Source organism: Anopheles funestus, chromosome 2RL (genome assembly GCF_943734845.2).
Source record: "Anopheles funestus chromosome 2RL, idAnoFuneDA-416_04, whole genome shotgun sequence".
Taxonomy (NCBI): Eukaryota; Metazoa; Arthropoda; class Insecta; order Diptera; family Culicidae; genus Anopheles; species Anopheles funestus.
In genome coordinates this window covers 12,731,858-12,758,570 of record NC_064598.1, presented here as the reverse complement: position 1 = coordinate 12,758,570, position 26,713 = coordinate 12,731,858, and the positions used below count along the sequence as shown (strand labels likewise).

The window sequence follows — 26,713 nt, the reverse complement described above, 5'->3', positions numbered from 1 at the left end:
CGTTTCTCGCCAGCAAGCCAAACAAATAGTTCGTCGTGCGGAGTCACCGAGCGAGCTACGCGTCGGGGCGTTTGCTCTACCGTTTTGTGCGTAATTCAATAGCAACAGTGTGTAATTAGTGGTGAAACAATCTTTAGACATGCATCGTCTATTGGGTTTATTCCTCTCAATGGGGTTAACGGAAAAGCGGCGACATAAAGTGCGGCTAGTCGTCCATTCGCTGCTACCCATTCTTTTAACGATCTTTGTTATCCACGTCCCACAAAACAAAACAGCGTCCAGCTCAGGCGAAAGTTATGAAAATGACCTCATTATACAGGCAAGTAACAAAGCATTACTGCAAACATTGTAACATCAGGGTTGTAACATGTGGTATGCTAACGAGGGTGTGACAAAAATTAGAACTTTATTAGATCATTAGGGTTTCCTGCCCCGTAGAACCAGAGGTTGGCCTATCGCTTGTTTGGATCTTGCAAGTAAAACTATTAGTTAAAAACTGGTTCTAATAATTTGATTTTTCGTTTGTATTCCATCCATTCCCGCTACGTTCGTTTTAAACATAGCATAGAAATCATTCTGCTATATGTAAGCAGGTTATCGATTAACGACCCAAATCGCTTTATACGATTAAAATGAACCCTAGGCGATAACGTAACGTCCGTGCGTAGTGCGATTAGCTTCACAATACGCGTGCTTTTTGCAACTTTATCACGTACGCGACCGGTAGCACATGTGATGAATACATGAATAAATCTTTCGAAGCAACTAACGATTTGCTACCGACTGAACGGAAATAATGTGTTATTGCTTCTTCCATCATTCAGGATAATTTGGCTGATTACTTCCCCGGTGAGCTGGTCAACAAACTATTCTACACCCCTCAAACTGAGCTGACCGAAAATCTGATGGAAACTGTGCGCCAGCAGTTATTCATTGTGGACGAACGTAAGTTGCTATGCGTAGTGCATTGCTTTTGATGTATCTTTTACTTATGATATCGTGTTTATTTTCAGGAGTTGTACCTTTTGCTAGTGATGCTGAAATGGAATTCGCACTGCTGGACAACCCGTACATATGTTTTGGAGTTAGTTTTCTAAACATTTCTGACGGAGGTGTCTTATCGTTCGTTATACGGACAAAAAACAATAACTTTCGCACGGATGACGTATATTCGCAAGACGTCTTTTCCAGCTACCAAAAGCGAGACAATGAGTATGTGGAGAGTGGTTTTCTAGCGCTCCAAAATGCAGTCGATCAGTCGTACGTGTCGATGCTGGCCAAGCAAAACAATAACATCGCGGAACCAAAACTGCATGTGGCTTACGGGCACATTCTCGTGGATGATAAAAAGGGCCCACAGGAACCGATACCAACGATCCATCTCATGACTGTTCTAGCCGTAGTGTTCGTCATAATTGACATATTCGCTTTGCTTCTTCCCATGGTTGAAGAGCGGGCAAACGGCATGAGAGAACATTTGAAAATCGCTTCTTTACAAAGCTACTGGAAAGAAGTTGCACTGTTTATTTTGAATTTTATTCAGTTCTGTGTGGATTTCTTGATATGCCTAGCAATAGCCGTCGGAAGCGGGTTTTGGGACGCGACCGCAGCGCTAGTGGTGTACCTCATAATACTGAGCGCGTTGTTTGTGACGAATCTGATTACTTTCACTTTCTTCCTGAGCACTACAGTAGAATCCCCAACGGTGGCGACCGCAGCAGCGCCAATCATATTTTTTGGGCCATATTTTCTGTCAATTTTAAGCACAAAACTAGTGCTACCCTTTGGGGTGTTTCCCGTTACCGGCCTATGCTACGCAGGACTAACGTTGGATGTGTTTAAATCCTCGGGCCATTTGTTTCAGGCTCACAATCTATTCACTGTGGGTTATCCTGGACTACAGAATATAAGCTTGTTTCGTATATTTGTTGGTCAACTCTTTGGATCAGCACTGTGGCTGTTTCTATGGTTCTACGTTTCGAACGTTTTTCCCGGACGGTATGGCACACCAAAGTCCAAAGGCTTTTTCTTGTCGAAAAGCTACCGGACACGGTTAAGTGATAGCGTCAAAAATAGATCAAAAAATACAAACAAAATTACCGCTGAAAGCCAACACGACTTGCAGCAAAACTCAAGCGCAAGCAATGAGCTGGACAACAATTTTGAAACAATCAGTATGGAGTACATCGATCAAGCGGCTGACCCGATTGCAGTGGAACTAGATCAGCCTTCAAACGAAACATCTGGTGAAAACTCGAAACCAGTCGTACGCATTTCTAAGCTAAACAAAGTTTTCAAAGGCCGAACGGGTGGTGCCAAGTTGGTGGTGAAAGATTTTTCACTCTCGATCTATAGTCAGAGTCTCACCGTACTGCTCGGTCACAACGGGGCAGGCAAGACGACGACGATGAATATCATCACTGGAATATTGCCTCGCACCTCCGGAACGATCGTAGTGGATGGGGAGCATGACGCAAATCAATACCGCCAGAGAATAGGCTTTTGTCCACAGCACAATGTGTTCTTTTCGTTCCTAAACTGTCGGCAACATTTAGAGTTTTTCGGGTGTTTGAGAGGTTTAAGCAAAGCCGAAGCAAGGAACGAAGCGAAAATCGTGCTGGAAAAGGTAAATCTACTCGATAAGAGTGAATCGCTCGTACACACACTGTCCGGCGGTATGAAGCGTCGGCTTAGTCTGGCAAATGCTATCATTGGCCACACGAAGCTGCTGATTTTAGATGAACCGACGTCCGGTTTGGATCCGGAATCGCGTCGCGACATTTGGGACGTGTTGTTGAAATTGCGCCAAAAACATACGATTTTACTGACGACACATTTCATGGAGGAAGCGGACGTGCTGGCTGACTGGGTAGCGATCATGGAGGAGGGTGCATTGGTGGCGTTCGGTTCACCTTTGTACCTGAAACGGGAGTACGGCAAGGGTTACACGTTAAAACTATTCAAGGCGAAGAACTTTGACGAAAGACAAACCTGGTCGTTGATCCAACATCACGTACCAAAAGCTTTCGTTCGAGATTCGGTTCAAGAAATATTTGCCGTTACGCTGCCATACGACGATGTAGCACAGTATGCGGCTATGCTGAAAGAGCTAGAGGTGACCAAGAAGAATCTAGGCATCGAAACGATCGGTATGGCCAATGCAACGCTCGAGGAAGTGTTTCTAAAGTAAGTACCCTTGATTGAAACATTCAGTTCGTGAACCTTTGTTTAACGTCCCTGCAATACATTTACAGTTCCAGCACGCGTAAAAAGGATCTTCAACATCATCCAGAAAGTGTCGATTGTGTAGACAGCCCACCGGATCCATTAACGAACGAAGTAACTTCGAGGGAAACGGGATCCAAAACTACGCCTCTACACGCAAAAAATGTTTGTTTCGCGATTTGGCGCAAAAAGTGGATACACATGAAGTGCAACAAGCACATTTACGGTTTCTTGCATGCGCTGCCACTACTGGTGACGGTATTATGCTTTTTGTTCACTACCGGTAAGATCGATGCTGCGAAAACTCTTCCAGCGGTAACGTTAAATGCGGACGTGATCGACCAGGCGCTCGGTGTGCTTGTTATCAATCGTGCCACTGATAGCGGTGGCAATGAAGTGTTCAGGAACCTTGAGACTATTGAATCGGATTTTAAACGATCTACGGTTAATGGCGTGCGGATGGTGGTAGAGGAAAATGTGTCCTTGCTAGATTCGTTACGCAAACGGATCGCTGAAGACTACACTGGGTATCGGGACCGTGTAGTGGTAGCAATTGAATGTAACATTACCGGCGATGCCGTAGAGGTAACGGTGCTGTATAACAACAATCTCGTCCATAGTACAGGAATAGCGGAATCTGTTTTTGCAACAATATTGCTACGCTACTACGCCGGTGTACCAGACGCAATAGTTCATACGGATAACATCCCTTCTACGCGCAAACAGCTTATAGACATCAAGACACCTTTCTTCTTCACAGAGCTGATCGCGATAGGTAATTTAAATGCGCGAATATCACGAATACACATAACAACGTTCGCCTTGCTTTTCTTTCACAGCGTTCATGTTCTACATGCTGATATATCTGACAGTGCCTTTACACGAGCATTTGACCGGCTTTCGGCAGCTTCAAAACATAAACCGATACGTTTATTGGACCGGCACGTATTTATTCGATCTGTTCGTGCATACGCTACTATGTGTGCTAGTGATCGTGCTCGTTGGTCTGTTGGATCATAATGAGGCATTTAGTGAATTGTCCAAGGTCCATATATTTTTTATACTTTGGCTGTACGGAGTACTTGCGCTGGTGGTGATTTACATCATCAGCCAGTGTGTGGAGAGTGCCAACACTGCGATCACAATTATGAGCTATCTTATGATTGTGGGAGGTAATGAATTGACGACATTGACCGCGAATTAGTACGTAGGTGCTGCCACTAACGTACACGCTTTTTTTACCCTCCATTTTAGTTGCTTGCGTCTTAATGCTCTCCAATGGATACGATGATATCAAGAACAATGCACCCTGGATTGCGATATTGCATATCGTTCCCGAGTTTGCGCTCAAACACTCAATGCGTGTGGTGTACGAAAATCAAAAGCTTATTATATACGAACACATGTCCAAGCAGCAGAATAGGGAACATTCGACCACATTCGCTAACAAGCGAATCTACCCAACGACTTTTTACATAATTGCACCGTTTGTTTTTGTAGCCCTGGTAGTCATTCTGAACGAAGTGGTGGAAAACATGTACACAAGAGAAAGGGTAAAGATAAGGGGAGAATTGGCCAGTGAAAACATTCGTAAAGTAGTCCGGCAGGTCAGCCGTTCGATATCGAGAGAGGACGAACGATCAAAGATTAACCGCCAGCCGGAAGAAGGAGATGGACGCGACGAAACGGACAGTCCGGTAACGAATTGCGATGACGTGGATCAGCAAACGAAGTTGGTAAACCATTTAATAGAATCAAAGGAAGACAGCAAGCAGTATGCGATCATAGTAAAGGCGTTGAAAAAAACGTATTCCCAGCACGAGGCAGTAAAGTGTGTCAGCTTTGCTGTGAAGAAAGGTGAATGCTTCGGATTGCTCGGAATGAACGGGGCCGGCAAGACGACCGTCTTTCAAATGCTGTCACGCAATCTCCCTGCATCGGAAGGGAAAATTTATCTACAGCACTGCGAGGTACGCGAGGCGGACGCTTTGGAATACCGGCATCAATATGGCTACTGCCCGCAGTTCGATGTACTGCTTGATTTTATGACCGTGTACGAGGTGATCGATTACTTTGCACAGCTTAAGGGAGTCGAAGCGAGAGATACGCATATCACAAGCTGGCTGGTTAAGTTGGACATCCTACAGTACAAGGATCATACACTGGACGAATGTTCGGGAGGTACCAAGCGCAAGGTCACCACAATATTGGCACTGCTCGGTGGTCCATCGGTCGTACTGTTAGACGAACCCACCACCGGTGTTGATCCAAAGTCGCGACATTTCTTGTGGAAAACGATCAAAGCTATTCAGCGGAAAAACCAAACGATACTGCTCACCTCACACAGCATGGACGAATGCGAGGAGCTTTGCAATCGGCTCTCGATTATGGTTGATGGGCAGCTTCGGTGTGTAGGCACCATCCCAGAGTTGAAAAAACGGCACGGACAAGGATACAACTTATGGATAAAGTTGAACATCACGTTGATTGATCGTGAAAATGTAGCGGGTGATTTTGCTCAATTGATTCATGAGGTAACGGAGTGCTGCAAAGCCAAACTGCAGGAGGAACATAAGGTTTGTTAAGCACGCATGCCAAAAATTCCAAGCAGCAGGGTTAACATTAATATTAATGATGTTTTAAAAATCTTACTCTCTTACAGGGTTTATTAAAATTCGTCGTAAGTCCATCGCTTGAACTATCTGAGCTGTTTCACCAGGTCGTAGAGCTTAAAGAGAAACGTACTGAGCAAATCTTAACTTATTCAATTTATGAAACTTCTCTGGAAGATATTTTTCTTAATTTTCGACCCAAAAAACAGCAACATGGTTGATAAATGTGTTTTAGTTTATGGCTGTCACCATCGTTGTAAAGATTTCGGCCCCACGAAGAATCTTTACGGAGCATCCATTCAAATTTCAATCTTGTTTAGCTTCGATCACCGAACCAACGGAGATCTTGTAACCAAAGATCATTTAAAATTTCACCCCATACGCTTCAGAATCATCAACTCCGCTCATTTCGATTTAACAAACAGGATTGCTAAACAAATTGAGATGTTTCTGCTCTATTTATTAAAAGTTAGCAGTAAATGTCTAACGTTAAAATTGCATATTATTAATTACGTTAAAACAGACAATCACATGATTGCCTCGCCTTCTGCGGAACAAACTTTTTCTTTGATTCCGGTATTGTGTGATCGCACCGTAGCTTCAGCAACACTGTTTGGATGGAATAAAATATGCAAAATGCAGAAAAGCTCTTTGTTTTATCCTACTTTTTAATTTAAAGCATTGTTTGAGTGAAAAGGAACTTATTTCCACAAATTCGCATTAAAATAAAACAAATTTTTAAATTTTGCTAAATTGCTCACAAAATGGCAAGGGGTAAGCCTTATGAAATTTTCGAGTTGAATTTTTTTTAATTTTTTTTGTTATTTTTTATTCTTTTCTTCTTTTAAAGCATTATTTGAGCGAAAAGAAACATATTGCAACAAATTCGCATAAAAATATATCACATTTATAAATTTTGCTAAATTACCCAGAAATAAGGAAAATTTTACATTTTCTCAAACAGGGTAAGGAACTTGGTTCCTCGAATAACTTCTGGCACAGACATCTGAGAGCATGTCCGTCCAAGAAGAAAATGTAGCCATTGGTGCCATCTATCGACCACAGGTAAAAGAATGGCGATCCGTTGGATACCGACCGAGTTATAGGCAAAAGTTGATGCAAAAATGAGGAAAATTTTCTTTTTTTTCAAGTTTTTGAATTTTTTATTATTTTTCACTCTTTTTTTATTTCAAGCATTATTTGAGTGAACAGAAACTCATCGCAACCCATTGGCATTAAAATAAATCAATTTAATTTTTTTTGCAAAATTTCCCAAAAAAAACGTAAGGGGTAAGCCTTATGAAATTTTCGAGTTGAAAATTTTTTAAAATTTTTTTTCTGATTTTTTATTCTTTTCTTAATTTAAAGCACTATTTAAGTGAAAAGAAACTTATTGTAACAAATTCCCATTAAAATATATTACATTTATAAAGTTTGCTACATTGGTGAAAAATGAGGAAAATTTTACATTTTCTCAAACAGGGTAAGGAACTTGGTTCCTCGAATAACTTCTGGCACAGACATCTGAGGGCTTGGCCGTCCAAGAAGAAAATGTAGCCATTGGTGCCATCTATCGACCACAGGTTAAAGATTGGCGATCCGTTGGATACCGACCGAGTTATAGGCAAAAGTTGATGCAAAAATGAGGAAAATTTTACATTTTCTCAAACAGGGTAAGGAACTTGGTTCCTCGAATAACTTCTGGCACAGACATCTGAGGGCTTGGCCGTCCAAGAAGAAAATGTAGCCATTGGTGCCATCTATCGACCACAGGTTAAAGATTGGCGATCCGTTGGATACCGACCGAGTTATAGGCAAAAGTTGATGCAAAAATGAGGAAAATTTTCATTTTTTTTTCAAGTTTTTGAATTTTTTATTATTTTTCACTTTTTTTTTTATTTCAAGCATTATTTGAGTGAACAGAAACTCATCGCAACCCATTGGCATTAAAATAAATTAATTTAATTGTTTTTGCAAAATTTCCCAAAAAAAACGTAAGGGGTAAGCCTTATGAAATTTTCGAGTTGAAATTTTTTAAAATTTTTTTTTCTGATTTTTTATTCTTTTTTTAATTTAAAGCACTATTTAAGTGAAGAGAAACTTATTGCAACAAATTCCCATTAAAATATTTCACATTTATAAAATTTTGCTAAATTTCAATCGCAATCGTACAATCGCTCCTGTGTGTAGTGCTCCGTACGGAGCTACCTCTTTTTCCCTTGGGCTGTGCGGGAGCGCGCACAATAAGATGAGCGGAGCGATTAAGGTACCTCTTTCGCTCTTGACCCAACACTATTCACAACGTCCACAAAACGGTTGTACAACAACAAAGGTTCAGATCACCCTGTGCCGGCAAAAGGGTTTATATTGGAAGCATTGGAGTGTGTTCTATAAACATGTGTTGACAGCAAAGGGTTTAAGCATGGCCGTTGAATTGAAACGATATAATTTTGCACGGGAGTGCAAGCTTCATCGGAAACTGTGGTCGAGTGAAATTGGTTGATCAATATTGGAATATATTACAAGACAGACTGCGGGTTCGTGTGCGCGGAGAAGAAACGAAATCGAAGTTGTTTTCAACAGCGCACCCAAGAAATAACTACTGAACCAGCTCAATGATGAACGACATAGCAGCACCGACCATACGGATAGAGGTGGCTTGCACACGCGGGTATGAAACAGTTTATTCATCAATAAATTCTTTATCGAAACTCATTGCTATCCTTTCTCTTATTGCAGGTTTAATAAGGCGGAGCAGAGTTGTTTGGTGTACCAGCATGTTCACGACATTTTAGAAGAACGGGAAACAATTCAAATGGGCACTACGTTCACCATACCGGTCCCATTCGTTTTGCAAGTCGAGGTGTGCACGGATATTGACCAGTATATGGTACGTTCAGCGCTTTTGTTCAATTTCTACGTGCTCCAGGAGACGCCTGCCGTGGCGGAAACCATCAAGCACTATTCAGAAGAAATGGAAATATCCCAGCATATGCTACTTCCGTCACAAGAGTTGCACGGCCTGTGGGAGAGCTTGATCTACGAGGAAGGCATAAAGGATAAAATGCTGGCGTTTGCCGAAACCTCCATGCTTTTCGCACGAAAGGGTGTTGATAAGAATCTGATCACTTGCAATCGTCTGGCGTTGTTTCACGGACCGCCGGGAACGGGCAAAACGAGCCTCTGTAAGGCCGTTGCTCAAAAGTTGGCCATAAGATTAAACGAGCAATACCGACATGCCCATCTGGTGGAGATCAATAGTCACAGTTTGTTCTCACGCTGGTTCTCCGAGAGTGGCAAGCTGGTGCAGAAAGTGTTCAGCGAGATAGTCGCATTGCTAGAAGATGAACATTCCCTGGTGTGCGTTCTTGTAGACGAGGTTGAATCCATTGCATACGCTAGGGAAAGAATTTCTTGTAAGTTACGTTCCTGGGAGGAATGCGATGAATCTCCACAATTCAAATTTTCTGTAATACGCATTTTATTTTTTGTAGCAAACGAACCGAGCGACAGTATACGGGTGGTAAATGCCGTTCTAACTCAGCTAGATCGTCTACGCCATTTCCCAAACGTATTTATCCTCGCAACTTCCAACCTAACTGACAGTATCGATACGGCGTTCCTTGATAGAGCCGATTTCGTGCAGTACATAGGCCACCCAACGGAACATGCCATCTACGAAATTTATCGTACGGCTTTGCACAACCTGCAAGCCAATGGGATTGTTGAGAAAGAAGGAAAATTCAATCGACGACTATCGGCACCGGCGTTTGAAGGTATACCGAGCTACGAGGATGCCACAGATCCTGGAAGAGCAAGTTGCACTGTTCTCGACATTCTACTGCAGATCGTTAAGCTGTCGGCAGGACAAAGCGGACGAACGTTGCGCAAAATTCCTTTTCTTGCGCATGCCCTGTACGTAAAGAAGGAAACGGACAGTATGATAAATTTCCTAACCGCCATGCGTCAGGCAATTCGTAAGGTGCAACATGATAAGCAAACGCTATTGCATGATAAGAAAATGGAGCAAGTTGTTACTTCTTTGCATAAATCGCTATAAGCTTCTGGAATACGAATAAGTTTGTACCCTTTATATAATGAATGAGGTATTATTAGAGAACTAGAATTGCATATTTCTTTGTTGGCTGTTTGGGAGCTAAGCTGTTATCAAATGAAGCTGCAGTCGATATACTCTCTGTACACTATACAGGTTAAGCTGAGCAACAGCATGAGCCAAGCGACGGTATGAAAAGCGACAAATACTGTTCCATAAAAGATGTTCGACATCACTCGAAGACTGCTATTTAGTGCTATCGCGTAACAAGTGTCCAAAAAGAGTAAACACAGGCACAGTGGTAAAAGATCCACCAGTTCTGCTACATGTTGGTACTGCAGAAGAGAGAAAAATAAAATGTGTTCAATCCTCACTGATGAACTGTTCAATTAAGAATGTCTTACATTAGATATTTGATAGCAAATGTATCCCTGCACCAGCAGTGAGTTTGTCTGCCAAACGATGAGAAGATAGTGCAAGTATCTAACCCTCGTGCGTGGCTCAGTATGGCTTGTAGCTTGAACCGCATTTCTGGACAATAGAAACACATACGAAAGTATGTTATTTATCTACAAGAAAAGCAAGGAACATAAATATTTGTCCATATTTTAAATGTCTGTTTGAAACTTACCAACAGTAGAGTACAGCAGGAATGAAGAAAGATTCTTACATCCGGTGGGTCTGCGGGTAACCATCTTGCACAGATTCCCGATAATGCCGAGCTGGACGATAGTGGCAGACAGGTAAGTGGCAACGTCCAGTGTGTCGCTGGCAACGTACAAAAACGCGTGTCAAAGCTAAGTTTCATACCTTTTGGAAGGAATTCCTTTGACACTTTCTTCCCTAGTCGCTCGACAGCGTTTTCTGCGGTTCAACGGTTACTGAGATTCGACTAAAAATACAAACAAAAAATGAATCTGAAACCATCGTTTCCCGCACCCTGACACAAGGGGGTTTCTTGCTTTGTTTTATTCGTAAGGTTTTGTTTTTGATAGTTATTGTAATTCTAAACCTTCTAAACCTAAAATTTGCCGCCTTCTTCTCACCTGCTGTGTAGCGCTTTAGTTCCTAGAGCTCATGCCAAATGTGTACAGTGAAAAACGAACATTTTGTCATACATTCGCCTGTTGCCATACGAGTTGCATCGCTATATTGGGACGCAAAAGAACTTTCTAACAGTATACAAAACAAAACAAAACAATTTCATAACTAATATACAGCGCTCTGCCGATGTTTATGCGTGTGCGCTGACGCATTACAGGTAAAGTTCTTGTAAAAGAAATTAAACATGTGCTCCTCTCAAGCGTTTTGTTTCTGCTTGCGATTTCTCGATCGCGTGGTGTGCCATTTGTGGCAACGTGTTTCGAGTTGTGGCACTCTTTCTTGCATGTAACTGGCGATTCTAAAATCATTATTTTACTATAGGTTGGAGTGGGTGGGTGTTCTCATACTGCTGCGCTGAGCTACACACCAGAAATGATGGGTACGAACCTAATCGAGACCAAATTCTCCCTCCTAGGCTTTTTATAAGAAGAATTCTAGCAGCAATGGCTTCTCTTGCTCATCATAGTGACCTTTGCATTTGATGAAAGCAATTAATCTTGCTCTTCTTTTAGTTTACTGTAATGATCAACTACTAGATTAACTAGCTTGCAGCCAAATGAGCGATCATCGATCGCTAGGAGGTGGTTTGGTCCTGTTTAAATTCAACCGTATCTAAATCTTCCGTTGAAGCACCGAAGAATTGCTATGGAAACAGGCGGATTACAAACGATGAGAGTAACGGTTCTGCAAAATAACAAACAAACCTAAAAACACAAGTGCAGAGTGCCGCGATGGCCACGAGGGATGAGAAAGGAAGGTGAAGGATAGAGGGGATGGTGGCTAAACAAGATTCACTTCGAACGTTCGAACCGTCCCATTTCTTCTTGGCCAGAATGGTACATCCCGCGCGGTTCACTATTCGAGTACTAATGCACTATTGTCACAACTGATCGTGCTAACGGTCCCCGGCGGAGCGTTCGCGCTGGCACTGTTGCTTGTCCCCAAAGGCGAATGCATGATCGGTTGCAGGGACTGGGGCTGCTGCAGTTGGCTGTTCTGTTGGTTTCGTTTCGTTTTTACCTTAGCATGCCGCTTGTGCGATCGTTCGATGGCATCCTTCATCTCGGTCACATACTCATCGTACTTCATTTTGTCCTTAAACCAAGCGACTGAAACGCAAAAAAAAACAGAAAACGAAACGCATTATAAACGTGTTAGCAGCAAAGAATCGGCTGACGCCAAACGATGCCATCGTTCGGTTGCGTTCCGATCGGTTATGCTCACCGTACAGCGAATCGCTAAACAGCACGACCGAGGATAGTTTAAACTTTTTCCCAGTGTCCCACGTAACCGCATCCAGCACCTCGTCACTGACAATGGACGTAAGCGCATTGATGACTATGTTTTGGTCACAGTCCAGTCTTATTTTGGTGAGATGCTCGAACAGCTTGTTGTACAGCGACTCGTCGCCGCAGATGCTCTTGTTCAGCTCGATCAGCTCCTTCAGCGAGCGAATTGGGAACTTGAAGCACGATTCAATCTCCGCGTTCTGGGTTACCGTTTGTTGCTGTTGCTGCTGCTGCTGCTGCTGATGGTGTTGTTGCTGCTGTTGTTGATGATGTTGCTGAATTATTTGGTTCGTATCCACCGCCGTCAGCTGGGCACCGGGAGCAGCCGTCAACGTAGCTCCCGTTTCCTGCTTTATCGCCGTTAGACGACTTAGACTCTGTTCGGCGACCACCTTCAGCAGCTCCTCGATGTTGGACAACTTTCGCAGTATAAGCTTGATATCCTCCGTCTGGTTGCTGCTGCTTTGGCATGCTAGGTTTGCATTACTGCTCGCCACCAGTCCGGTATGGGTCTGGCCTAGTGAAATGATGTGTTGCTGTGGCTGCAGTTGCACCTGCACCGAATGGTTGCTTCCTAAGCCGACCGCCTGTAACGAGCTGCCGCTCGGGCACGTTGTACTGTTACTGTTGCTATTCGACGTGATGCCTACCAGAGTGGAGGAGGACGACGGTTCCTGGTGCCGGACACGCCGCAGTTCCTCCGAATCCATGCTATGCTCGTCGTCGTAGTCATGGTCACCTGATGTAGCTGGTGGAATGGAAATGGAACATGGTAATTCACAATAATTCACAGAACGGTAACATTCTTAACCGAGACACACTCACAAGGCTTCTCGTCGTGCTTGTCCTTGTCACGGAACTTTTTGATAATGATGTGTATATCGTCGGAGATTGGGATTCGTTTCTTTTTCGCTGCAAGGAAACCAAATATCATAAATAAACGGATACGCACAAACAATGGAAAAGTTCCCGCGTCTTACATGTGGTGGCATAGTTGTGGCAATTGTCCATTTTACTTTCCTTCCTACGCTGGTACCGCGCTTATCGTCGTCGTTGTTGCTGTTGCTAGGTTGTTTTGTTTTTAGTGCGAGACAGCAAGCATCCGCCCGCTGCGTCCGTGTGCAATCGTAGCACCGTGCATAGACAAGGCGCGTATTTCGTCTGCTGTTCTGTTCCGGTTATAACGGTTGCCCTGTTGCCGGATGGAGGTTCGTAAAGCGAAATGCAAGCGAAAACTAGGGAGCAACGCTAGCACATTGGAATTTTTTGGCTTCACGTAGCACGCAGGAATGGGTGTTGCAAATTGATCAACAAACTTCTTTGCAAACTTCTTCCTTCACCAAATGGCGCTGTCAAAAAATGACAACTAGCAAATCGAAGCTGTCAGACGAACAGTCAGCGCTTCCCAGGCGATTTTCCATGGAAAACGATGTGACAACACCGCATATTCAGATTTAGTGTTTCATTTCACCGGAAGTATAAAGGTTATTCTCTGGATTACATTTGTGTAGTGAAAAACTGTTGCCGAATGTTCACCAGAGCATCCATAAGGAAATCATCGGTAAGAAACAACAACATTAAAACATACTATGGAAATTATTGGGATGCTTTGCTATGGAAATTCTTGGGAGTTTCGGAAACTCTTGGGGAGTTTACGTAGGATTTACCTATCATACTTGCATGTACAACATCTGTTTCATTTAATAACAATGTCATCACGTTTAAATTACCCTCACTTCCCATTTACCCAACATTCACGCACTATTAAGAATCAAATTTACTTATTGTTCAGTTTATTTGCGACCAGATTGATCTGTCCAGGCAAAATATAGGTTAGCAATGTACCATAATCTATGCGATCTACTAACTATTGTTTCATTTGCTTATAAGCTGCTGACGTATTATGTACGATCAAATAACACATCCTTCGATCACGGGATCGTGTCTCACAATATATGTACAATCTTCTCGCACACTAGCTGTTTGCGAAGTATACCTAATCTATATCCAAGGTAGAGCTACTAGTGCTCGCTGCAATCAGATCTTGCACGATCTGCTTACAATTTGTCTCTCGTCGGATCATAGGATTCATAATGGTTCGATACAGTTCTAATAAAGCACAGTTTATATTCTAAGGCAAAGTAGCGACAAGTTGAGCTTAAGAGTAATGGGTATACAATTTGAAACAAGCTAACGACATGTGGTCCGGATCAGCAACGCAATGTCTATCAATAAAACATACCCTGCAGCTATTGCCATCGTTAGAAAGTGTGCCGTTATTGATTAATTTGACTCAGAAATCACTCTTTAAGATAACGATTGTCTTTGATCTTTCCTTCAACTGGAACAGGGATTTCTATTTTCTCCTCCTGCTAACAACATGTTACCCTCCTTACAAAGAAAATTGGTTATTCTACAATCACTTTGTTCACGTTATAATCTACAAGCTACGACTACACACTCAACCGGTGCGACGTGTAGAAAATATATTAACTTAATTAACTTTAAAAAACAAACAACCCTTCCTATCAGCATTTGCGACGAAAAGGTAAAGCGTCACGGTGCACTGTATGCCCATGGGGGTGTAGTGATGTTGCAAATAGATGTAGAAGAAATCGTGCATAAATTAACGAAGCCACTAAACAGCTTTTCACTAGGTCCACTCTGGTGTGTATGTTACACCGTGTTGAAAACTTGCATTAAGTTCTCTGTTCTCTTAGTTCTTCCTCCACGGATGCTTCCCATATTGTGCTTCGCATAAGGTACACATGTCGTACATATATCGTATCGAATTGTTTTAATTTCATTCTGTAATTGCCTTTTTCCATCTATGGCCCAACTTCGGCACTGCTGACTCCCTTCGACATTCTACGTTCTGCGATCGACGGGCGCCCTTTTCTTGGTTCGTTTCGCAATTTTAACACACATTGTTCCAGATTAAATTTACTTTGTGGACACGATCAGTCTTTTAGTTTCCGTATGTAAATATGAATATTAAATTACTAGTACTTGTTATCATCCGTTCTTTTTCACCTCCGGACGCATCTCTACCCTTCCAACAGTATTCGATAAATCTCGTCCGGTCACCGGCTCCTTATCACGCGCTCTCTTACAAACGTACTATCACTCTTGCAATATCCTTTTCCATTCCTTACACGTGCTTCCTTATCTCAACGCTATCGACGTATCTGTCGGCTGATCAGTTGTGCTATGGTCCTGTACTCTATTGCATCGATTCCGTGGCGTTTATCGGTTCTTCGGGATCCGTTATCGGGATCCTTTACAGTTGAGTCTATTTTGAGTATTCTTCAGTAAGTGTGACACATCAACCATCATTCATTCAATCGTTATTGTTTTGAGAGGGACTCTCTTGATCAATTATATACAAATGGTTATTTAGGAATGAAGCTAATGCTGCAATTTTACAGAAAATTCATGTCCCAATCTCCCCATTGGACACTTGTCAAACTGCCTCGTGATCAAACATCCTGACATAACGATCACGAACGATATCGTTAAATATCTGGTGATCGAGTTTCTACGAATGCTTCCCGCATATTAGCTTTGTAATATGTGCGATCTTTAATTTGTAACGACATCATTCGAGATCGCACCCATCATCAGCTTACGCAAACGAAGCAAATTAGCGAGCAGATCTTCACCTTCGTGCCGTTCGCGAATGTAAAACAGTTTGCCGTTGCTTGCGCTGCGTCCAAGCGGGGTGATCGGTTTGGAACCGGCAGAATGGTTGCAGCTTTTCTTCACAGCAAACTCCCCCGTACTAGCCCGTCGTTCTCCACCGGACGTCACCTTCGGACACTGCGACATTTCCGTGCCTTCCGGATACGCCAGGCTCATGCTGATCGGCTTCATCTGTGGATGCACACCGACAGCATCCTGTGCCACGTGGTTACGATTATTGGTGCAACGGTTCAGCGAACAGTCAAACGTGCTGCTGGTAGTGCAGATAGTGCAAGGGAGAGAAAGAGAGAAAGAGAAAAAAAAACACCAAAACATGAAACCTCTAACTATGTCCATGGTCATTGCATTGGAAAAGTAGAAAGGAAGGGAAAGAAAAGCACACACAAACATATTGTACCCATGGTAGCATACTGAAAGGGTGATTCACGATTCCCAACACGCAAATGACAAGCCGAACAAACGGATCCCGTGGTTTGGCGATAAGAATTTCCAGCAAACGAATGAAACAAGTAGTACATTCATTTTACGTGACACAATCAATTAAGCCGTCCGGCAGTGTTAATCCACAGGCGATAGTAATTCTAATTAAAAACCTACTGGAACACTTAACGCCACTTACTGATCAGTTTCTAATATGTCTACGAGTAGGGTTAGCTTTCGGTTCTTTAACCTTTCCCTCTGATGCAAACCACCTGAACGCAGACTGCACACAGTTCCAGTAACACCGGAAGCAGCTGTAAAAAGGGACAAAAGGGAGAAGGAAAGGGAAAACAGAGGAAAATGCTAAAAACGTTCGTTTGGTTTGCATTGAGGGTGAAATTTTCGGCCCAATGAGCCTATTGGCGCGAACCGAGTGTTTGAACGAGTGCGCATACTCAAGTGTGCTATCCAATGACGTGCTCAACGGGGCATCGCGTGATCACACACTTACCTTGCAGGAAGTTAGTGGACACAATCACACACACACACAAGACAAAAAGTGTCATTTGGAGTAGGCAATACATTTTCCTCGATTACTTCATCCGTTGAATGAAATTTGATTCTATTACTTTGCAAATGCAACATTTCACAACACCTGCACGGAAGTTGGAACATAATCGGAAGGAAGTAGCGCGCAAAAATAACGAGATCATTCAACCCAAAACGGGGAGTGTGTGATCGTGCGTCGAGAGATCTCAATGGCAGCTTGGTGGGGCATTAAACGACTCGAAGGACGTTAGCAACCGGTTCCATTTGCGTTCACTTTACGCACGATTTATAACCTCCTGACCTAGTGTTCGGTTGTGCATGCTGGTTAGGTAATGTTTAACGTTAGTAGCAAACATATTTCCCGTACACCTCAATTTTGTCAGTCAACGATTGATATGTGAGTGTCGAATGATCAGATGGTAGTGCATTTTTATCAACAAAAAAAAGCTCTTCTACGTAATAGCTTCTACAGAAACCTTGCACAATGTCATAGTACTCTAGTGTCGATCGAATGCTAGGATTAACCCACTAATTCTACTAAACGATTCTAGGCCACTTTCTTTTGAAACTAAAAAGTCCACTAACTCCCATTTGAATGTTGTTTAAATACAAGCGAGTGGCGTACGGGTGTTCAGTTTTTTTTAGTGTTGATGGTCCCCAAGCAGTGATAACGACGTGGAGCAGGGCGAGGAGCAGGGAGCAGGAAATATCTAAATATTTATGCTATGGTATGGAATTTTAATTTGAAAAATTACCTTTTTCAAACAGAGAAAATTCACCTTCACTTTCGATTGCGTGCGAATGTGTGACTGTGTGATTTTGTTTCATTTGGTTAATCTCTCCTTCTCTCCGCCATGCTCTTCTTCCTCGTGTTCTCTCTCTCTCTCTCTCTATCTCTCTCTCTTAGTATAATATCCACAATCGCACACACTTTTCGGAAACCTTCCGGTAGTTATCACACGCACAGCTTGAAGCACACGCCCGAAGGTAGAAAGTACGCAAGGGGTTACTAAAGCACAGGCTTAGTAACTAGGGTTGCACTATGATTTGGTGAAACTGGCGTCAACAGTAGTATTATCACTTGGTTTTTGTTGTGTTCTCTCAGTTGTTAGCAAACTGTTTGTTTACTCTCTATGCCACAGAGGTCGCATCCTCGCCCCGCAACACTTTTATGAGCCTAACGAGGTTTTTCTTCTCTGGATGTCCATTACACTAGTAACTCGTTATGTCCTAGTTTTGTCACCAACGTTAAACGTCGGAGGGGTGGTGGAAATTGTATCGCTTGCTTGATCATCTGCTATTTTTTTCCTTTCACGCCAATCTGTTTCTGATGTTCAGTTGAATCAATTGAATTGCTAATTGTTATCGTTTTGTTCTGGCTGTCGCCTTCCATTTTGGGCCCTTTCTCCACCCCTCCTGGCTTTCTCATGTTTGATTATGGCAATGCTGCTTGCTGTTTGGAAGAGAACCATTGCCAACATGCATTACGACCAATCGCTAATCTATTACCCAGCTATCAATCGTCTCACTTATGTGTGCTTTTTTTTAAATTCGAATGCCATTAATGGCGGAATGTTCTCTTACAAAGCAGCGTGACAACACAGCAAATTTGTGCAGTCTAGCATTAAGTTCTGTGAAGTGTAGGGTCCTGTTCATGATCAGCACTTCCTGACGGATGGGCATTTAATTACACTGTTTGCATAAACACTACATTTTGCTTGGAACCGTGCAGCCGAATGTCGGAGCCATTTGTCGGAAATGAAGGATCTTGGCTTTTGTGGGTGTGGTTGTGTGTGTGTTTGTGGCTGAGAGCTGTTCTTTTCTTTTTTCTATGTGGTTGGCAATTTGCATTTACCAGTAAGGGCCCGATTGCGATTCCAAGCTCATATCGCTCCATGTATCGAGTACCGCGCCAGGATCCACGTACGGCGACGAGAAGCTTTCGGATGCCATAGACATACCATTGCGGCCGGGATTGGAACTGTTGAAGGCACTGGCGGAAGATGACGATAGGAACGCACCAGAGTTCTCTCTGGGAGCGATACGGTTGGTGAGAGAGTAATTACGACCCTGGAAGTGGTTGGATTAAGAAAAGAAGCAATCGATTAGTATCGGCGATTCAAAGCGAAAACGCCCGGAAGGATAGTAGACGACACTTACATCATTATTGTCCCAGAACTCGACACCATCGCACTTGAAAGCGGCACAAAACTCAATCCGTCTGGACTTAGGAGGAAGAGTTAGCTTGAAGGAGAAGGTGTCAAATATTAGATAAGCCGAAGCGGTCCCATTGCCAACCTGTGAGGAATGAGACGAGTTAATAGTTAATTACATTGTTCGTACATCACTCATCATTAAGCTTTAAAGCATTATTAAGCTCAAGACACAAGTACTTACCACGCTATAGGTACAGAAAGTGTCTTCATGCGTTTTCCAACTATCACAGGACGAACGGATGATGACCTCTTTGTGGTAGGATAGATTTTTCACCTTCACCGTACCCACGATTAGCTGCTCCGTCTCTTTAATGATCACGTTCTCGAGCGATACGTTTCGGTCGTCCAGTTTTTGCCGGAAACGCACATAGTCGCTGGCTGGCTGTACAAAATCGACGACCCACTGTTCCTGCGGTACTGGACTAATCATGCCCTGTGTCACGTGGGCCAAAAACTGCAGACTCCAGATCGGTGGCATGTAGGAGGGTTCGCGCATCACGCGCACCTGCGTCAGCTGTCCACCGTGATCGTCCGCAAACACAACCTTCTTCTTGTTGCGTCCCGCAGACATTGCCGAAACCGTGTCGTCCTCTGTCACTGCCATCATTTTCATTGCCGTCTGTGGTGGTTCGGACTCTTCCGGCGTGGTGGCGTCATCAGGTCGTATCACCAGACAGGAGCGACGGGGTGACATTGGCAACTTGCCACCGGTAGGACTGAGGCAGGGCGGTGTAAGCTGCCGTTGGAACGGCGGAGGTCCCCCGTTTGTCTGTGTTTGGGTCAGTTGCAGTGAAGCTGGTCGGCAGTAGTAACCACCATCATTACCACCACCCGAACCTGGTGACCCACCGCCAGGCTTGTAGTCCGTGGACAGTGGGTGGTTGTACACGGGAGGACTTTGTGAAACTAACATTTCTGCAAACGCTGGCATTCAGACGAGGAGTGTAGAAAATCGCTTGCAGAGGCTAGACAAAGTGTACGAGTAGTCTTGGAGGTCGTTAGAAGAATCCTCCCTCTCTGTAAGGAAAAGAAGGAAAGAACACGTAAATCATACGATCGTATTAGATCTTTTAAATATTTGATTCTATTTATAGTGCACATTACCGCTCGGCAATCTATTTATGAACGAATCTTGGGTAATATCGGATATTGGGTAGTTCAGTTTTGACTTTCTCTAAAGAGAGACATTCGCATGTCCAACGTTACTGACATGACCAAGGCACATCTCTGGATAATGGACTTTCAAGGCAATATAATAATTGTCGTTACAGTCTTGAGCCGTTTGCTTCAGCAGGTTGGGTGCAATAGGTAAAGGCAAAAATGTTTTTACGGAATAAAAGGAACTTAAGGACAAGGAAAGCAGAGGCCATTATGCCCGTATGGTTGGTGGAAAATCTATTTTTAAGGGCATCCCACCCGTTGTGCATACGTTGAATTGGTGCAATGGCAGTAAACGAATATACAAGATCTAACCGCACCGCTATTCAACCAGTGATGGAAGAGCAATAAAAAAGTAGGACATGGTCACAACAAATGTGGAAGAGTGCACGGGAACTTTTTCTCAACGATATGCCCCTCGCTCTCACGCGCTTTCAATGGCGAGTACGACGGATCAAGTATGATTCAAGGTTGGCTGTGTTACAAGGTAACCAAGAATCGGATACTTACAAGAACTCTTCTATAGTGTAAAATATTCACACTGTCGAAAGATGACCATTCGGGAACTGAACTCACGACGGCTGGTTTGGTATTGCTGCAATTTCCTACCTCGGCTGTACGATCGTGCTCGGAAGACATCGTTCAAATGCATTAAAGTACGAACTTAAACAATGATATTGCATTTGAAAATGTTGATAGGAAAGTATTGCGTTTTCCTTCAGATACGCGTGTACTGTTCATCGTGCAAACGTGGCGTCTTGGTTTTTGTCACGATTTATGGGTGAACATGTGAATGAAAATCAACAGACAGGACAATCGCCACCATATTAATTGCCGCTCCGGAAGTGCATCCTCTCAAGCCAATGCTCAATAAAGTCTCGTAATTGTGTGCGGTTAAAATATGCAGGACAGCAGAAAGTCTGATGACGTTGCCATTCTGGTGATTTATTTGTTTACTCGTAGATTGTTAGTGTTGATCTACGCACGTCATTCGTTCGGTTTCTTCATACAACTCTCGGAAATCCGATTTGGCGCTGAGAAAGGTTTTACGCGTGTGTTACCCATTCAATGACCCGGCCAATACAGGCAAACAAATCTTTGTAAATACAGTGATATAATCTACAGGTTGATTTGGTGGTGGAATATATTTAGAAATCGTATGCATTCCCTAAAGAATAAACGCATGATCATCTCCCATTCAGCTGACTGTGACCTCTTTTTTATAAGATTCTCGTGTGTGTTACGATCTTCATTAACATGAAAGGCATTTAGCATTTAGCCAAACACCAAAGATACGACAATCTTAAACTTGTCAATTGTTTTAATCGCAAGAAGAGCCTGATTCTGTTTAGCACATAGTTTTATTTAAACACATGAAGCAGGGATGGAATTTTCCATCAAAGCACTTCAGCTGTTTTGCTGGCGCCAGCATCCTGTAATGTGGCAGTTGGCACCAACATCACGGAGCGTAGAGGGCGTGGGATTATTGGTTAAGTCTCACGATCCTATGCTCTGCGGCAGCAATAATAACTCGTAAAAAGCGTTTGTGATGATACGCTGTCGATCAGCATTGATTAGCGCACCCAACCGTTCCGTGGTGCATCCATTCGACGATCACAAATCGCAGGTTGATAAGAATATCCCTCCATGTGCAAGGATTGAGCCATAAATAGGTTTCCTTCGCTCTTCGTGCACTTTTCAGGGCGATAGCGATCACGAGGATCGGCAATGGATCAAGCGGTAGAAAAGACCGGGTATTTCTGAGTTGCACTTTTTTTTTCTTTCACAACAACGTTTTGCAAGGTTATCATGAAAGCCACATGACATGGACGGGAATTGACATGTGAATCAAATACATACACACGTGACAGACATGGAGCAGCGCCAGCATGCTGTTCGGGATCGGTTTAAATTTGAATAGAAATGCACGCGTGTGTTTGGTTCGGGGCCTTTTTTTAAACCGTGCATTGCTTTTCCCTTTCTACTCTGGAATGCAACTAAACGATGCTGGACGGACATGTGTGTAAGGTGACACCGTTGTGCCAGGTTTCTGTTTCCGCTACACACACGCACCAAAGGTGCACACCGCGTGTCATTGGATCTGAGCTCCAAACAGCACAACCGATGCAACAATGTCCAACGGTACAGCTTGGCAGTACCGTTCAGCATTTGGAACCCTTGAAGGTGCACCCACAATGCAATACGCATGTATGACAGCAATTTATTTCAATTTGGTCGTTTTTAGGACACCGGCCTCGGTGGAGATTCAACCGACTTTACATCAGTTGCGACTGTAGAGGATGAGAAGATGGGCGCCTTCAGCAGGTTATGCCCTCTAGCACTGACAAGTCCAATTGATGGCGATTGAAATAATGGTCATCAGTGTCCAATAGGGAAAGTCTCTAAAACGAGACATCGTATAGGATGCGCATCTACAGCGCGTTTCACGCAGAGTTCGTGTCTGCCCCGTGTCTGGTGCCGTTGTCGCACCTTTCGCCTTTGTCAACCTTTGTATGGACATTTGAGGGAAATATCATCCGATCAAGTATCTATAGACAGATTTAAGCTGTGAAGGTTAGTGTACCCAGAGGCATGCAGGAATGATCCACCAGGCTTTAACGTATTACGACAATCGTGAATGTCGCACTTTGTCGGGCAGATTGTACCAACAGAGTTGGTGTTAATCGTGTTCAAAACCCTGTTGGACAACGGACTACTAGTGGTGCATTCAGTGCATTCAGTAAGTCCCCTACAACACAGCGAAAGGAGGTTATCGGTGTGATAGGTGTTTGCTTTTATCGCTAGGCTTAACAATGAAAGGTAAACAAGGGAAACTGTTGTTTGCTTCGAACCATGGGACCATGACCGTCAGACAACTGTGAGTAAAAGCACCGTGCCCTACTGTTTACACTTTCGCCTATCATCCAAATGGTAAGTTTTGACAGCATAACTGTCATTGAGCGCGATCCAGTGGGCGAATTTCGCGGACGAGAGGGCTTAAATCATCCGATCGTCGGTTGGAGCTGTGATTAATGTGTCCCTTCGTTGCTTCAACTGTCAAGCCCTCGTCGAACGGTTCGCCAATTCCGTTGTGGGCAATTTCGTTATCAAAATCTCGTACCACCCGCCCTACGTTGCGTGTGTTTTGTTCTTTTTTCCATCCAGATCTTACCGAGCGGAGCCGTAAAGGTCGCGACTTGAACAAGTAGCGTCTTATCAACGACGGTTCGCCTGATTCGCCACGCTCCCCATTCGAATGAGGTGGTGGTAGATCATCCTGTACATATGTGGCAATTTAAGTTGCAGTTTTGTTTCTTTTACACATCCGCCCATTCCATACACCGCTCTGATGTATCGATGTGATTTTGCGTTAGCGGTTAAAACATTACCGCCACTGACGTCAATCAGGAGCGGATTATTGGAACAATTTTATTTGGATAAGAAAAACAAATTGCTTGGGTTTTTGCAAATGCAACCAGAACCGATTATTTATATTAGCGCTTCGCTTCAACCCGCTGGGGTTCGAATGACGTGCGATACATTGTGGGAAAGGAAGGTGCTCTTGAGTGAGATGATACAATTCAGCTTCTAATAGCGCTCTATCGTACCGAGACATTGATCACCCAATGTCGTTCGATTGCGCAACGAAATTACTTAATATTCCAGTACAGTATCCTATTGCTGGATCATTACCTGGTGTTACCGGAGACAGTGATAACGTAATATCTCATGTAATGCTGTCCGCGAGAACTAGCAGTAGCAATAGTCACCGGCGCTGTTCCACCTCGATGCAACAGTAGATCACCTTAGACCAGATCAAGAGGCAAATGACCTGTCGCCACTGTTAGTCGCTTCAGTGGGTGTTGTTTACTTCACCCATCAAAAGGACGGACAAGGAGACATCTCAGAAGAAGCGACGATCAAGATCGGCCACCACCAACTACTGTCGGGCGAGAAGCGTGTCAATAGTTTACACAGTATCACGCGGCTTTCACATGGGCAACTGGGACAACGGGTGCGTTCGCTTGGCCACGGTTGATCGTTTCGCTAAAAATATAATTGTCTCAAAGCATTTCATCAGACTTTGAGCCGTGGCGTCTTTGATTTGGTGCTTGTGCAGAGGATAGAGCGCGATCATCACACCGTTTTCGCTGGCGTCTAGTTTTGGGCGATTGGTCGATTTTACAAGGTTTTGGCTATTCGTCCACCGAGACGAGGGCGATCGTTCCGCGTGAAAGGCTTGTTAGCTCACAGTACGTACCAACCGCTCCCTGTACCTGCTCCGAATTTCCTCTTTGAACTTGTGACGAATTTCTCAGTACATTCCATGCTGCTCCGGAGTTCCCTCTCAACGTTCGCACACATCCATCTTATCTTAATTAGTTTGTTTTGTTGGTTTACTTCTCCTTTTGGATGACTTGGCACGCGTCCTACCGATGGCCCCGTCCTTGCCGTTCTCTTCCGTGCAAAGCTTTCGTTATCGCACGTTGAATGAGCTATTTTTATGGGTCGTTAGGTGTACGAAACATGATCGCCCTTGTTTTACCACAGCCGAGGTAAGCGTGCAATGCAAATAGGATCGAATCTACACGAGCGGCGATGATAGTGCCTCTCACATGGTAAAGCAGGAGAGTGCACAGAAATGGCGCCGTGTTCACTTCTGGCACTGGTTGTTAGTAGAATGGCGCTACTTTGTTGTAGCTACCCAGTACGTTCGGAAGATGCGTTTGACACCCGGCAGTGATAAGAAACCATTCATCCGCGATGGACGCGATGAATCCAAGATTTTATTGTTGATGAAATTTCTGATATTCCCAAGATAGACGGATTTGAAAGTGTTTGGGTGTATAGTATTGTCCCTTTTAGGCATTTGCAATTCCCAGCTTGTGGACACACACCTTGACCCACATTACAGACAGGAATGGTCTGTAGAAACCAACCAGTACAATCAGTTCGGTAAACAGCTGATACGGAACCTGAACCATGCTTATCAAGCTCTTCTGACGTTGGAGCTTATCTTTCGATCCGGACACACGTTTGTTCCCTTTCCCTGTTCTTGGTTCTGATACTTCGTTCCCGGGAAGATAGGTCTACGACCTGCACCTTAGGGTCTTGAATCTGTACTAGACGCAATACTCACTTCGGTCTGTCAAAGTGATCCGAGAATTTGCTCTTTCGCAGGAGGTGAAGTTTAATCACAAAACTAACCTTCGTGCCAGCCGAGGTCTTCCGAAAGTGTGTCAAAAGTTCCGGTTCACTAAACCACCGGAGACCCGGGAAAAAAGAATGACGTCAAATACTGAAGACAGTAACGTATGGACAACGAGAACCTGTCAGACACACTACTGGTATACTATCATTCCGTGATGCCAGTAGTAATCCACTACTATGGTGCGTCTTGTACGGATCCTTATCCCAATGGGTAGTGTCGTCTCATCGGTAGATAGCGCCCCGTGAACACAATTGCTTACTTATCTCGAGCCGATGCACTTCCTAACTGTGCAGTTAGTACTACTGCGCAATGTTGAGGCTGCCGATGCTAGGTGGTGACCGCGGTAATGGGGTGGTAATTATAGATTACGAAGTAGAATTTCTTTTTTTAAATCGTCGCCACTAATCCTGCACGATCGGTTTGGTTTAGCCTCGTCGATGAGGAGCAAGCCGGACACCACGCTTCCACACACGTGCTCTGATAGCCTCGGGGTTTCCATCGTAGCAAAAAAAAACTGAAGCAGGCTGATGATCACGCGCACGCCGCGTGATGGCACAACTGCTGTGAGCTGTGATCTGCTTGGGAAGGCCGTATCAGGAGGGCGAACCGTGTGAATCGCACCAAACGAAGAGTAGCCCGCTAGAGCATCCCTCGGTGCGCAGGTAAAGCTTAACATGCAACCTTATCGGTAGGGATTATTGGTATCCTCTTTACGACAGAATCAAATTCCACCTTTCCGTGATGCATTGGACGGGTTATTGCTGGCAGTGAAAGAGTCGAAGGAATTGGGCAATCTATTTCTTTGATTTCTATTCCTCTACCGGAGCCGTGGCTTGTTTCCCACTCACAAACCTAGCGGTAAACCTGTTTCCCTTCGCTCCCGAAAGAGGATCGAAAGATATCAAGCCCACGCAACGTGCGCATAGCATGGGTAGGCAGGTATCGGAACGGCTAAGCTACGAGCCGGTGACACCGTGCGTTAGGAAGGAAACGTGGGCTGTAAAGAAAAACCCCAAGGGACCCCACCGAAATGCAGCCTCCTGATGATAGATTGCCCAACACGCAGCAAACATGGCACATGCTGATCAACTAGACTTACTCCATTTTTTAGCCCCTTGCGTCCAACCATTGAACCGGCGAATGTTGAATAGTGGGGTTCAATCAAGTTCGCC

The 26,713-nt window shown here is 43.9% G+C and overlaps 5 protein-coding genes across 7 annotated transcripts; 2 read left to right on the top strand and 3 right to left on the bottom strand.

Moving 5' to 3' along the window:
* The first annotated feature begins 25 nt into the window (after positions 1-25).
* LOC125764905 (ATP-binding cassette sub-family A member 2) lies at positions 26-6,483 on the top strand. The gene is made up of 7 exons (XM_049429605.1): positions 26-319; positions 825-945; positions 1,014-3,186; positions 3,255-4,000; positions 4,065-4,397; positions 4,480-5,801; positions 5,888-6,483. The coding sequence occupies exons 1-7, from the start codon at positions 140-142 to the stop codon at positions 6,056-6,058; spliced, it is 5,046 nt and encodes a 1,681-aa protein (XP_049285562.1). The 5' UTR covers positions 26-139; the 3' UTR covers positions 6,059-6,483.
* A 1,552-nt stretch (positions 6,484-8,035) lies between these two features.
* LOC125765073 (pachytene checkpoint protein 2 homolog) lies at positions 8,036-10,272 on the top strand. Its single transcript, XM_049429932.1, has 3 exons — positions 8,036-8,508; positions 8,577-9,253; positions 9,332-10,272. The coding sequence occupies exons 1-3, from the start codon at positions 8,453-8,455 to the stop codon at positions 9,895-9,897; spliced, it is 1,299 nt and encodes a 432-aa protein (XP_049285889.1). The 5' UTR covers positions 8,036-8,452; the 3' UTR covers positions 9,898-10,272.
* Positions 10,005-10,779, bottom strand: LOC125765165 (uncharacterized). The gene is made up of 3 exons (XM_049430072.1): positions 10,523-10,779; positions 10,296-10,460; positions 10,005-10,226 (listed from the first exon to the last, which is right to left on the bottom strand). Exons 1-3 carry the CDS (start codon positions 10,697-10,699, stop codon positions 10,005-10,007), a joined length of 564 nt encoding a protein of 187 aa, XP_049286029.1. The 5' UTR covers positions 10,700-10,779.
* A 24-nt stretch (positions 10,780-10,803) lies between these two features.
* Positions 10,804-13,653, bottom strand: LOC125765086 (myb-like protein Q). Its single transcript, XM_049429954.1, has 4 exons — positions 13,265-13,653; positions 13,110-13,196; positions 12,220-13,032; positions 10,804-12,104 (listed from the first exon to the last, which is right to left on the bottom strand). The coding sequence occupies exons 1-4, from the start codon at positions 13,293-13,295 to the stop codon at positions 11,851-11,853; spliced, it is 1,185 nt and encodes a 394-aa protein (XP_049285911.1). The 5' UTR covers positions 13,296-13,653; the 3' UTR covers positions 10,804-11,850.
* Positions 13,654-14,048: 395 nt separating this feature from the next.
* Positions 14,049-20,217, bottom strand: LOC125765050 (protein phosphatase 1 regulatory subunit 3C). Of its 3 annotated transcripts, XM_049429909.1 has the most exons (5): positions 19,353-20,217; positions 19,116-19,253; positions 18,811-19,025; positions 16,606-16,720; positions 16,130-16,236 (listed from the first exon to the last, which is right to left on the bottom strand). In XM_049429909.1, exons 1-4 carry the CDS (start codon positions 20,100-20,102, stop codon positions 16,609-16,611), a joined length of 1,215 nt encoding a protein of 404 aa, XP_049285866.1. In that variant the 5' UTR covers positions 20,103-20,217; the 3' UTR covers positions 16,130-16,236; positions 16,606-16,608. The 3 variants fall into 3 exon arrangements, with proteins under 3 accessions (XP_049285864.1, XP_049285865.1, XP_049285866.1); XM_049429907.1 differs by lacking the exon at positions 16,606-16,720 and having other exon boundaries at positions 14,049-16,239; positions 19,353-20,216; XM_049429908.1 differs by lacking the exon at positions 16,606-16,720 and having other exon boundaries at positions 14,049-16,236; positions 19,353-20,216.
* Positions 20,218-26,713: the final 6,496 nt, after the last annotated feature.

Coding starts and splice junctions, on each gene's coding strand:
- LOC125765086 (XM_049429954.1), bottom strand. CDS start 13,295: ATGGACAATTGCCACAACTATGCCACCACAT. Junction 13,197..13,264: donor CCACAACTATGCCACCACAT/GTAAGACGCGGG, acceptor GTTTCCTTGCAG/CGAAAAAGAAACGAATCCCA. Junction 12,105..12,219: donor GTTTAGCGATTCGCTGTACG/GTGAGCATAACC, acceptor TTTGCGTTTCAG/TCGCTTGGTTTAAGGACAAA.
- LOC125764905 (XM_049429605.1), top strand. CDS start 140: ATGCATCGTCTATTGGGTTTATTCCTCTCAATGGGGTTAACGGAAAAG. Junction 320..824: donor AAAATGACCTCATTATACAG/GCAAGTAACAAA, acceptor TCCATCATTCAG/GATAATTTGGCTGATTACTT. Junction 5,802..5,887: donor AACTGCAGGAGGAACATAAG/GTTTGTTAAGCA, acceptor ACTCTCTTACAG/GGTTTATTAAAATTCGTCGT.
- LOC125765165 (XM_049430072.1), bottom strand. CDS start 10,699: ATGAAACTTAGCTTTGACACGCGTTTTTGTACGTTGCCAGCGACACAC. Junction 10,461..10,522: donor CCTGCTGTACTCTACTGTTG/GTAAGTTTCAAA, acceptor CTTTTCTTGTAG/ATAAATAACATACTTTCGTA. Junction 10,227..10,295: donor TTTGCTATCAAATATCTAAT/GTAAGACATTCT, acceptor TCTCTTCTGCAG/TACCAACATGTAGCAGAACT.
- LOC125765073 (XM_049429932.1), top strand. CDS start 8,453: ATGATGAACGACATAGCAGCACCGACCATACGGATAGAGGTGGCTTGC. Junction 8,509..8,576: donor GAGGTGGCTTGCACACGCGG/GTATGAAACAGT, acceptor CTCTTATTGCAG/GTTTAATAAGGCGGAGCAGA. Junction 9,254..9,331: donor CGCTAGGGAAAGAATTTCTT/GTAAGTTACGTT, acceptor TATTTTTTGTAG/CAAACGAACCGAGCGACAGT.
- LOC125765050 (XM_049429907.1), bottom strand. CDS start 20,102: ATGCCAGCGTTTGCAGAAATGTTAGTTTCACAAAGTCCTCCCGTGTAC. Junction 19,254..19,352: donor CTTTCTGTACCTATAGCGTG/GTAAGTACTTGT, acceptor CATTCCTCACAG/GTTGGCAATGGGACCGCTTC. Junction 16,240..18,810: donor TCGCAATCGGGCCCTTACTG/GTAAATGCAAAT, acceptor CTGCACTACCAG/CAGCACGTTTGACTGTTCGC.